This window comes from Marmota monax, unplaced genomic scaffold (genome assembly GCF_021218885.2).
Source record: "Marmota monax isolate L192 unplaced genomic scaffold, Marmota_monax_Labrador192_F-V1.1 WCK01_AAM20220418_F8-fsc00122, whole genome shotgun sequence".
NCBI lineage: Eukaryota > Metazoa > Chordata > Mammalia > Rodentia > Sciuridae > Marmota > Marmota monax.
The window spans coordinates 4,707,502-4,720,634 of NW_026695223.1; the positions used below are offsets into that span (position 1 = coordinate 4,707,502).

Here is a 13,133-nt window from a genome sequence, read left to right on the forward strand (position 1 = left end):
TGATGTAGGACATTAAGGAACAGGGAGATGAAGTTACTTGCTGAGCATCGCACCCTGGTAAAGGGTGAGGTAAGGTCTGACTCCATAGCTCATGCATAACTGCAGGGCAGAACTGCCTCCTCCTTAGCTAACGTCTTCTTCACATGCATGTGGACAGGTAATGTGGCCACTCTCACCATTTCTCTACTGCAGGTGGATTCTTGTGCTGAGAGTAGAGGTTAGGGGTCAGTATAGACCATTTATTGCCTGTGTATCTCCTATGGGCTGGGCATTGTGTTGAGTGGCCTTTTGTAGGACTCTTAAATCTCTTCTTTTAATTCTTAGGACCAGAAGAGTGGGAGACAAGATGAAATAGGATTTGCTAAAATGTGTTTCAAAGTACTTTCCAACTTTCTATAGCATTGCAGCATTCTGAGAATAGATGGGACAGACTTTTCCTTCATTCACAGATAAAAAGTTTTCAATATAGGGTAGCTTGTTGACTTGCCCAGAAGCACTACTATTTGTTTTTTAAAAGTTTTTGACTATTTAGGCATTGGGGATTCAGTGCTATAAGACAACTAAGATTCCATTCTCAGAAAACTTAAATTTTAGGAAGGGAAGACAAGCAGTAAATCAGTAACTGCATGAGATTTACTAAGTGCTTTGAAGGAAATATCACTGGGTAATGCTAGAAGTGGGTGAGGTAGGTGTACTGCTCTTGTGGGTGGTCAGGGAAGATGTTTGAGCTGAACAAGTAGCGCCTGAAGGAAAGGTGTGTTAGGGACAAGGAGCAGCAGAAGCAAGATCTAGGGTGAAATGGTGGCAGCTGTGTTTGAGACAAAGTCCAGTGTGGTTTCAGCAAGTGAGGAGAATGTGGCAGTAGATGATGTTAGTAGGACATGATGATGAGTTCAGATTTTATGTTAAATGCTGTGAGCAACCTCCGGCAGGCCTTAAGCAGGGTTAGTACCAGGGATTGAACGGGGAGGGCGGGGGATGCTTAACCACTGTGCCTCATCCCAGCCCTTTTTCATATTTTATTTAGAGACAAGGTCTCACTGAGTTGCTTAGAGCCTTGTTAAGTTGCTGAGGCTGGCTTTGAAGTCACGATCTTTCTGCCTCAGCCTCCTGAGCTGCTAGGATTACAGGCATGTGCCACCATGCCTGGCACTTTCTTTTTGTTTTTTTCACCTTGGGATTGAACCCAGGGTGTTTTACCACAGAGCTACATCCTTAGTCCTTTTTATTTTTTAATTTTTTTAAGCATCTGCTAAATTGCTGAGGTTGGCCTCAGATTTATAATCCTCCAGGGATTACACGCGTGCACCATCATGTTCAGCTTGATTTTATAGTACTTGGGTTTCCTCTTCTCCTTTGCTTCTCTACACTTGTTACAGAGAGGGCACATTAACAGCATGGGACAGTGACCCCTTCCCCATTGGCGGTTCCAACAGTCCTAGGCCTGTTGCAAGGGGTGCTGCAGACAACCTGTGTAGGGGCAACTGTCTCAGCTCACAAAAGAGTTTAGGTCTTTACTTTTAAAAGACCATCAGGTTGCTCTGTACTTTAAAAATCTATTTTTCAGTGGAACCCAGGGGTTCCAGAGCTACACCCCCAGTCCTTTATTTATCAAGACAGGGTCTTGCTAAGTTGCCCAGGTTGGCCTTGAACTTGGATCTTCCTGCCTCAGCTTTAGGAGTTGCTGAGATTACAGGTGTGCATCATCATGTCTGGACTTTGTACATTTTAGGTCTCACTGTTGTCTTCCCCTTAATAAAGTTCTTTTGGAGAAAGAATATAATCTACAACAGTGAACTCAATAGATAATCTCATTAGTTCTTTTCCTTAGAAATCAGAATTGCTTGGGGCTGGGGTTGTGGCTCAGTGGTAGAGTGCTCACCAAGCATGCACGAGGCACTGGGTTGGATCCTCAGCACCACATAAATGTAAAATAAAGATGTTGTATCCACCTAAAACTTAAGAATAAATATTTTTTAAAAAATCCTATTTGCTTGACTTGAACTAAAAGATAACTTTTAAAATATAATTCTTTTGTTGAAAAGAATACTGGAGATGGGCTGGGGTTGTGGCTCAGTGTTAAAGTGCTTGCCCAACATGTGTGAGGCACTAGGTTTGATTCTCGGCATATAAATAAAATATATAAATAATCTCAGCACATAAATATGCATATAAATAAATGAAGAAAATAAAGCCCACCAACAACTAAAATATACATATAAAAGAATTAAAAAAATGAATATTGGAGGGCTGGGGTTGTGGCTCAGTGGTAGAGCACTTGCCTAGCATGTGTGAGGCACTGGGTTTTGAGTCTCCGCACTACATAAAAAAATAGCAATATTATGTCCATCTACAGTTAAAATACTAAAAAAAAAAAAATACTGGAATTCTAATTTACCAGGCTTGGGCTATGAAATCAATTTGAGTTGATATTAAAAAATTGTTCCTGCCTTTTCAGAGGAGTGTGCCTCTATCTTGCTGTATAGCATATGGGAAAATACTTAAATGTGTGAGGGTCCAAAAGAGATGTTAAGCACATTATTTTTTAAAAAATATTTTTATTTGTAGATGTTCATTACTTAGTTTTTTTATGTAGTGCTTGGGTTTGAACCCAGTGCCCCACACGTGCTAGGCAAGTGCTCTACCACTGAGCCCCAACCCCACCCTCAACCCTGAGTACATTATTTTGATGGCAGTATATAAAGGAAATAACTGAAGACTTACTGTGGGCCAGACACTCTTGCAAACACTTTATGTTAGTTTATTAAATCCTCACATTATTATTTCTATTTTACAAGATGAAGAAATTGAGCTATGGGGTGGATGGGTTAGGTAATTTGCCAAATCACACAGCAGTTAGAGGGAGAGCTGAGGTTCAAATCCTGGCTGGCTGGCTCTAGGTGGAGCTGGATTATCTGAGTCAGCACAACATGGTATAAAACTTTATTATATCTAACAGTTAATTTTATGTTACCTTATGTATTAATATGCTTATAAACTTAAATTTCTCAAAAAGTTTTACGAAACAATACTTAACCTACAATGCACACTTAATTTTGCTTTATTCTCTTCTACCTACTTAAAAGAATGGCTGGTTGAGACCTCCTAAACTGATTATACTACTCACTAGTGGGCCTCAACTTAGTTTGAAAAGCTGGCATAATGCTTTTGAGAACCCAGTCTCTGGAGTTAAACTTGCTGGATCTGACTCCTAGGTCTACCATTTATTTGCTGTGAGTTTGGGCAAATTACTTACCTTGTCTGAATCTTCTTTGTAAAATGGATTCAATGAGTACGTAAAGCTCTTAGAACTACACCTGGCATGAAAGAAGTACTCTTAAATGGAAGTAATTATTTCTAGACCCCTGGGTCTAAGCTAAATTTATGTGACAACCCAAAGAAATGTTTGGTTTTTTAGGAAATCCTCCATTATGAAAACAGACTTAAATAATAAATATTCAACAGATGTAATACCACTCCTCGCTTGCCAAAAACAAACCAAAGCAAAACAAACAGAATTAAGAGTGGTTTCTCTCTTCTTGATGAGTAGCTAAAAGTACACTGTAAGTTTCAGGGTGGGCTTGGTAGATGGAGAGATGTGCATAAATTGAAAGTTTGCTGGTGAAAGCATTACTGATAGCAGCTGAGGATCAAGTGTCAAATTTTAGTAACTGTTTGCCTATGGAAACTTTATAAATAACACAGGCATCTGAGATGAGGTGCTGTATAAGGAACACCTGTCATGTGCATGTTATCAGAAGGTAACAGTGGTCAACTTGGTTCCGCTTGCCCTTAGCATTATTCTATAGAAAGGAGCACCTGTTGCCCCCACCACCTCATCAGGAGCACCATGGTCCACAGGCCAGCAGTGTCAAGGAAGCAGGAGCCACTCAAGCCACATGTGACCTGCCTCAGCATCAGTGGCTTTACCTTACTGAGGATGGCAGGGGCTAATGAGTACATCTAGCACTTCCAGCTCATAACTTAGTTCCTGGAGTCAACACCCATTTCTATCCAAAGTTCCCATTGCCATCATGATCATAACAAAACAATATATGTTGATCTTGTGTCCTGGCTACACAAGCTTGGGTAAGGCGTATCCTTCAGCACTTCATATGGTTCCTAATATGAGAGGACATGGGCCAGATTATCTTTAATAACTCTGCATTAACATTTTGAGTTGGGGAGACTACATAACCCAGATAATAGATGGAATAATCATAGCCCCTGACAAAATTTCAGAAGTGCTCATGTAGCAGTTCTTTGTAATGGCATCTAAAAAATGTTTATTATTATTTTTTTAATATGGTGCTGAGGATTGAATCCAGTGCCTCACATGTGCAAGGCAAGTGCTCTATCACTGAGCTACAGCCCCAGCTCCTGTAACAGCATTTTATAATTACTGAAGAATTTACTATTCTGGAACATTTTATGGAAATTTCTAATATAAAAAAGGCCAAAATTACTGTCATAATCACGAATGAAGTTCTTTTCGAAAATTAGTTTCTCTAACATTTGGATTAAAGATTTGCATTTTTCATATGAGAAAACTAGTTCAGAGAAAATAATGTCTTGATAGCATTCTTAGAATTGGAGGGGCATGAAGGGTATGAAAATCTGAAACCAGATTCTTAGACCTGTGCCCCTTTGGGGAATTATCTGTCTTTCATACTGTTCTCAGGATTTCCAGGTGAAGTTTTAAAACTGTTGACTTCTCTTTTGGAAACCTCTGGTGATTTTATATATTTTTGTCTAAAGATATTTTAGGTGTTTTTCAAAATTCAGGTCATGAAATCAAATGCATAAAATCAACTTATTAAAATGATTTAAAAGAATGAAGTTGAAAACATGAGTGCATGTTTGTGTGCATATTTTGTTAATGTAGAAAGTGCAAGTTGTGTCAAAACATTTGGAAAAAAATGTGAAGGTGAATTTCTACAGATTTATATATATTTTTTCTTTTTTTGTTCTAGTGATTGAAAGCAGTGATGCTTTACCATTGAGCTACATCCCCAGCCCTTGTTTTGAATTTTTTAAGACAGGGCCTGACTTGCCAAATTGCTGAGGATGGCCTTGAACTTGCTGTTCTTCTGCCTCAGCCCTGGAATCACTGGGATTGTGTGCCATTGTGCCTGGCCACACACTAATTTTTAAATTTACCAAATTAAAGCACACATTTGAACTGTGTGATTACACAGAGTGCTTATTTTAAACTAAAGAAACATAAGGTTACAAAACTGTCAAATTGAGGGTCATCACTAGCACCTGATAAAAGACTGGTTACCACTGTAAGACATGTAAGTTGGACAGCATGTAGAGTGTAGCATGCAGGAAGCTTGACAACTTTAGCTTCTATTCACAAAGCAGTAATGACACTATATATGAAACAAAATCTGTATTTCTCAGTCTCCACTGCCTGCAAGAACTACCTGTCAAAACCATTGACTAATTTTGTTATTCAATGTAAGTGCTAGAAAAATAATCTTGAAAAAGACTTCTCCATGCAGTCAATCTTTATTATAGCAGTATTCGCATATTCACATCAAATACATAGAACTTTTTTTGCCTTTTATATAATACAGAGTTTTTTAAATAACTTTACACAGAAATAAATTTCTTCAATCTGATTTTCAGCTATCTTTTTAAAAATTCTCCATGCTTTCTATCCAAACTGAACAATATGTTCCATTATACAAATTTACATGAGAAAAACTCCAAAGTACAAATGAAGGGACCTGAGCAGGTAAGAGAACCAAAGTATCAGGAAGTGGGTATGGAGGAGAATTAAAAAAAAAAAAAAAGTTCAAGCAAACATTGAGGGTTAAGGATAAGAGGGAAACATCATCCATTTGACTGAAAATAAATGTCTTTCTTATGAATTGAAAAATAAGCTTTAAAAATAGTTACTCCATTGTAATTTTTGCAAAGCAGGTATAGAGAAGTCTGAGGACAATGAAAAAGTCCCCACCTTTCTACTGGGCCACCCTAGACTCCATGAGAGCCTTTTTATAATGCTTAAGCAGAACTGAAGTGAACTAAACCCAAACCTCTGGCAATTACAGAAAGGAATGTGTGAGCCGCCATAAGGTTTGGGGTGGTGAAACAGGAGTCGTTAATTCACTGCAGTTTAAACACAAAGCATTTCCCTTTCTTCTCCCTTACAGGAGACTTGTCCTCAAACCAAGAAGTACATGAAAAGGGGGGGATTTCCTTTTCCTTAGTCTAAACCAAAGAGTAATCACAAATACCAAAGAAAATGCATGATGAATGGACAAATCAATCCCCTGATCAGCTGTATGATCCCATCTTAAGAGAAGCAGCAACTGCTGAATGAGCAAAGGATCAGATGTATACCCAACAAATGGGGTTACCACAAATATCACTGTGATAAGTCTTTCAAATCAGGCAACATCAAGAAGGCCAAACAAGGCTATACCATATGGTACGGCCAAAGGAAACAGGACCCAATGAATTCATTTTCAAATGAAGAAAGGAAAAGGGTACAGTGCACACATGCGTGCACAGGACACACACAGAAACACACACACACACACCCTGGCATGTAAACTAATATAAGATGAAGATAAATAAGACATAAAGGTTAGCCACTTATGTTGATAATTAACATGAATAAAAAGGCATTATATGTTTACATAGCTGGTTTTAATCAGCTATGGAACATATGTGAATGTATTAGGAATGATTTTTTTAAAAAACCGTTCACAGCTTAGAATAAAAAGCACATTTATTGCACTCTTACATTTTATTTCTGGCAATTATAGTTTATTTCTTACCCTCACATTATTTTTCCCTATTCCCCAGACTGAACTGCCACCCCACCCCATTTTGGTCCCTTTTCTCTCCATCTGTGCCTAGTCTGGTAACCCTGTTGCTTAGGCTACACTCTGCAGTTTCTTATGTAACTCACATCCCACCAAGACACACGGGATCAAAAGCTTAACACAAATGCAAGAGAGCGATTTTCAAAGCAAAACATGACAAAGCCCCTCAACTCATAACCCCATTCCAGCCTGTCAAGACCCTTTCCTTATGCACCTCTTCATGCGTTTCTTGCCCGACTCCCCTGCATCTACAGTATCAATGGGAACCAGTGGTTGTGGGTGCTGGATCATGTACTCAGCCTGCCAGGAGAAGGAAATGGTTTGCACAAAAAATTTTTTGATACTAACATGAATAAATATATTTTAGTTCTGTTTTCAAAGAGTACTTCAATCTATAGAATTCCTTACCAAAAAATGCACCACAAAAAATGATACACTGGCTGCGTCCTCATGCACAACTGGTTATATCATTACAATTAGTCAAAACGGCTAAATAAATGTTTTTTGAAAGTGATTTAGTAATTAATGAAACTAAATTAGTTGAAATTGTGGGTGCTGAAATAAAGGATCTACTTTGATTACTTTGTTGAGGTGGTGACTAAGTGTCCTCATGTATTTTTTTTTTTTTTACCTGTTACCTTAAGATTTTAGGACTTCAGATGCTGTCCTTTTCTACTTCAAAAATACCCAATAGGAACTGTTAAATATCCTTCTCACAATGAACAACAATTAGGACTGAATTTTAATTTAAATGTCTAAACAAAAGTGAAATTAAGTTACTTAAAAAAAAGCTTATGGTCAAGTGTACTGATATAACAAACATCTTACCAGTATTTAACTTTACCAGAGCTAGAAACATGTACCACAAATGCACTGGTCACCTTACTCTCCTCTGGTCAGTTACAAATCATTGCCTCTGCAGGCAGAGGTGCTACTGCCCTCCTTGGGCATTAGTAATTCATTTCAGTATTTCAGCCAAACAGCTAAAGGATGTACTGGGGACAATACATTGGCTTTCTTGGGGGTGGTGAGGAATGAAACAAGATACAAGAACCACACCATGAAGTACGTCCAGTTTTACACATACCTGCTAGGTCATTCACAATTCCAATGGCCCCTCACAAAGGAGGTCTCCAGAGATGGCCCTCCTTGGCTCCCCACCATGCACTACAGCAGGATTAGTAGCACAGTTCAGCTTCATTTTGCAGACAAGTCTGGGAGGTGAGTTACATTTCAAACTCTGAAAATTCAGTGTCTAAGTTGGCAGCAGTACTCTGGAAACTAATTAAATCAAATTCTTTACTCTATTTTAATTTCTCCTTTCTCATTAGGTTAATACATGATTGCTGCCCAGCATTACAGTACTTCAACACTAAACTACAGCAGTTTCTTAAAATGTCTGTCAAACATTTCTATTGTATAAAAGTTCCATGCTTTGAAGAACTGATGGGAGTAGAAAAAAGTTTCTCTAGAAATGTCACTGAATTGTATTTTCAACCTAGTTGCTCTATGTGATAAATATATCTGACTATACTAGGGATTATGTGCTTTAAAAAAATAATTTTGTTCACTGAAAATTTACTTGTGTTTTCTCATTTTTTAAATGTGATTTTGGCTATAAACTCTTTAGTGCATTTATCTTTGCAGTCTAAATTGCACTCTAAAAAATATTAACACAGCTGAGTTAAACCAGAGTGGCTGCTCTCTTCATAAATCACTGATTTCTGCTAAAATTTTAGCTTTTTTTTTTTATTGCATCATGAAGGCACAGTAAGATCATTTGGCAAATTGTCAAGGTATTTTTCTAGAGCCTCACCTACACCATTTCCTGTATGACCTGTAAGCTACTTGCTATTCCTACTCACAGTAAACCTTCCGTCCTGGCTGTGGTTTATGGCCTAACAGTTGACATCTGATATTCTAGCATTAAAAACTCCAACTGGGACAAAAAGGAGAATCTTGCATAAAGGGCAGTCACTCTACCCTCTTGGCTGGGCAGTCTCTCATGAGTATCTGTGCAAATGACAAAGCTGTGGCTAACTCATTATGAAGATGTGCTACCTTGCTGAGCCTACTGAAAACTAACATCATATCACTGGTAGTGAAGCGATACCCTAACTATTTAACTCCATGCAACTGACTTCAGGTTAAGATTCTGAAACGTACCCCTAAACAGATTCTGGCACCACTTCCAACAACATTCAGATACTCAAACTACAATTTTTTTTTTTTTTTTACAGTATCACTGCTTAAATGTATAATGCCCTTTAGGACAAAATGAGAGTGCTCAAATAGAAGTACACATAAAAGTTAAAATCTTAAATCATCTTCATGTTCTAAAGCTCCTGACTTTTCATATTTTAAGATAAATAACTATTCATTTCCTCATCCTGAGGAGGTAGTTTTTTTGAAGAGGTCACCTGAACCCTGCAATGTGTTTCAAACTACAGCTAGAAGAGATTTGCAAAAGCCTGGCGAGGTGGGTATGCGGGTGGGGACAGGTGGGTCTGAGGAGGGGTGTGCAGCAGCTCCAGCGGTGTCTGATGGATACAAGATAGCGCGCTGTGATACAAGAGCTGTGACACACCACACAAGAATGAGGGTGTTTACAAAGTCTTGGGCTGACAGTGCTGAAGGCTGGAATTATTTCTTTTTAATGTTCTTCCTCTCTAATACCAACATAAACATAACTTATATGAAATTTCAGCTTCTAGGATGCCTCAGTATGACCTACTAAACCTCAAATACAATCAGGGATGGGATGTTCAGGAACCAGAATTTGATAGCTTGACAAAGTCTTTTAAAGTGCATGTAAGTACAAATGATCACATTGGATTTTTTTATTCACAAACCCCTTCTATAAAACATATTTTTTTGGGGGGAGGGTCAATAGTATTTCAGTGGCAATTTTCAGGGTCCTAGACCCTAGTTTAATAATAAAGAAAAAAAAAACATAAGAAATATTATATTATTTAAAAACAATCTTTTATAGTTGCTTTCAAATTTTTTAGAAGGCTTCATTCTTTCAACCAAAAATGAAACACCCGCAGAAGGCACTGCAACCACTTTATGGACAAGACTGACAGCTATAGCCTTATAAGATGATGGGTGAAGCAGCCACACACTGTCTCCACAAATTACTCATAAAGTGCTTTGCACAAACAAGGGTTTCTTCCTTCTGTTTTCTTAGGCGCTCAACAAGTCTTTCTGCAGTGTAAGCATAAAAAATTAAACAAAAAACCCCAAAAGAAACTCCTTTTTTCGCCATTTGTAAACTAAAGTGAAAAACTATGATTTGATGGGAATAAAGAAAAGGAAGGTTTAAACATTTTATTTATTTCTAAAGTTCTCTATAAAAAAATCTCTCAAAACCCTGAGCCTGACTTCTGGGCACAGCTTCATTTATCAGCTTTTCAGATGAAACAGCAATCTACTTTAAAATGAAAGGAGGATAAAAAGTATTACCCTGTATTTCATTCAGAAAACTGGAATGCTAAGCTTCCTCCCTAAGTATGCTGGAGTTGTCCCAGATGCTGAGGTGGCCCGGCTTGCAGGCCCAGCACACAGAGCAGGCTCTGCTCCTCAGCAGGACCCACATACATATCTATGATTCAAGCCCTGCTCTCTCCAGAGAGGATCTAAGCTCTGAGCCAATCTTTGTAAAGGGAATACAGCCATATTTACAACCATCTATAGAGATATATTTAAAAAGGACAAATAAACAATGCTTTTCAGAAAGAGGCAGCATCATATGCACAGAAGACACCTTTTGATTTCTAAATTTTCTCTGCTCATGTAAGACTTAAAAACATTTCACTGACTGGGGATGTGGCTCAGTGGTAGAGCATTTGCTTGGGTTCCATCCCCAGCACTGCAAAACAAAACAAAACAAACAAACAAAAAAACCCCAAAACCAATAAAAATAAAAAAAATAAAATAAAAATAAAAACAACCAGTAAAAACACATCGTTAAAACTGTTAATAACTTAGGATATATTTCATTTTACTGGAACAACCTTTGTTAAATCCATGACATTTTCAATAGGCCTTCTTCTGATTAAGATATTTTAGTAAAATTCATCTAATGAAATGTAGTATAGTGGGAGAGGAATTATAATCTGAAAAATTTAACTAACTTCTGGTTCCCTGATGTAAGTCCTGTTGAATTTCCTTCAGGTCCTTGGCTATGACTCATCTGGGCTAAGTACATCTCATTTAATTTGGATTCCTCAATCCTGATAAGTGATTCTAAGGAGATTATTTCTATTAATACATCTGGTCACTTTCTTTGCTACTTTGGTGATTTATAATCTGCCCTTTAATAAAGGTCAAGGGAAGCTATGACTAGGTTATATTTTCCATTTGTGAAAAGACAAGACAGATTTAGGTTCTCAATACCTCAGCAGCTCTTTCTATAAAAACAACTGATGGTAGGCTTCACACACCCTACCTCAGTCTTGACATCCCTAAGATTTTCCTATTCTCTGCTTGGGGAACTCAGCTGCAAAATTATCCAACCTTTTGAAGACCAGGCTTGGGAAAAAAGGAAGGAGGAGAATGAATAGAGATACCACCATTTTTATTTCAGGTTGCATATTCTAGGTAAAAGACTAGAAAGTGGATGTAGGATGTAGTGTTGGAATCAATTGGAAGAAACAATGAGATTATTAGCAAAGATGTTAGTGTGGATCCAGCAAGTACCATTAATTTAAAAATTATAAATATTTGTCATTATGCTAAGACTCCCCATATTTAGGTAGAGAAAAGGATAATGATCTTTCTTTAAAAGTTGTTTATGTAACAAAAATACAGTTTTCAGGCTATATAATTCTGGTGGGAACTATAATTTCACTCCAATTCAATTACAGCTGAAAATTATTTTCTTTTTAATAAAAATATAATAGAAGAAACTCAGAAATTAAAACCTGTACCTTACATTTAATTACATAAATTTCTCACATTCAAAACTGTTATTAAGCAGTTTTGCAGGCTTTTAATCAGATACTGTCCATGGCATTTTGGCCCTGGACAAAGTAGCCACATAAGTACTTAGTGACTGGAAGAGCTTAGAGGAAGATATAGACTGTATTTTCCTGAGAATTTGCTACATTGTGGAGGAAACAAGTCCCCAACTCTCATCTTCATTGCTGGACCCAATGAGAAAAGAAGGCGGTATGTGCCAGCACTGTCCAGCCTGCATGGTTAGGCAGAGCCCCAGGGAGCAAGGCAACCAGAGGCTAGAGACCTGGGAGGTCCGGAAGAAGATGCAGCATTCCCTTTTCCTCTGCTCCCAGACTCCTCCTTACCGCTCAACCTCCAATCAAATAAATAGAGCTTCACTGTGATAGAATTTGTCAAGGACTGAACATATACCACACAGGAAGGGGATGCTGCATTTTGGTTCCATTCCTCAGAAATTAACTGATGGTAGCCAGGGGAAAGAGCTCCACAACAAAATCCCAGAACAGGAAAGAGAACGATGCTTGGTGATTGAAACTGCCCCATCAGATGATCAGCCACAAACTGATCTGGTGGTTAGAAGGGCAAAGTTGACTGGCAGACCTTCCATAGCAAATCTCCCAAGCTGTAGCAGCAGTTTCTTTCCATCATGCCTGACCATCAAAAGGTCAGAATTCAGGGTCTCTCCTCTTTCTTCCTGGGAGTGGGCAGACGTGTGCACGTGGTATTTGTGGTGAAGAAGAAACACTGGCAGCAGAGAATTCGGTTCCTAAAACATTCTTCCCTCTTTTGTTGGAAAGGAGACTCCATTCTGTTCCATACCAGCTTATGCATTGAAAATTTTATATCTTAAAAAAAAAGGTTTGAGGAACAGAATTGTGTTTTGATGTTAACAAACTGTACGAACACAAGACTTAAATAAAGAGTAGATGCTGCCATGATGGTGTGACTACTTGAAGGCTGCAAATTCTCCTGTAAGGGAGGACAAGAGCTAATTTTAAAATAGTTATCTAAAAATAACCTCAAGGTAGTAAAACTTCATTTAAATCTCATTGAAAGGTGACCAGTTATATACTACAAACCTAGTATCATCATCACTAGTTTAAAACCCCAAATGGCTGAAATATATGAAAGAATCCAAATATGTATATATGATAGATAAGTATGGTTCAGCTATATCAATAAAATTTCAAGTCTGCAGATAGTTTCACAGCTGGGTTTGATATGTTATGGTTTAGATCAAGCTAAAAATAGTTTCAAAACAAAATTTCAAAAGAAATTGGTTGCACAATTGCAATGTCACTTTGCATAATACTTCTCTAAATTATCAAC

General features: G+C 37.8%; 1 protein-coding gene across 5 annotated transcripts in view; it reads right to left on the reverse strand.

Annotated features, from left to right (window-relative positions):
• Nucleotides 1-5,495: 5,495 nt before the first annotated feature.
• The window catches only part of Braf (B-Raf proto-oncogene, serine/threonine kinase), a 179,850-nt gene continuing 172,212 nt past the window's right edge, over nucleotides 5,496-13,133 (reverse strand). For all 5 annotated transcript variants that reach the window (XM_058575752.1, XM_058575751.1, XM_058575750.1 and 2 more), the window contains one exon: nucleotides 5,496-12,773. In XM_058575752.1, coding sequence (XP_058431735.1) covers nucleotides 12,751-12,773 — 23 coding nt within the window. In that variant the 3' untranslated portion in view covers nucleotides 5,496-12,750. The remainder of the gene's footprint in view (nucleotides 12,774-13,133) is intronic.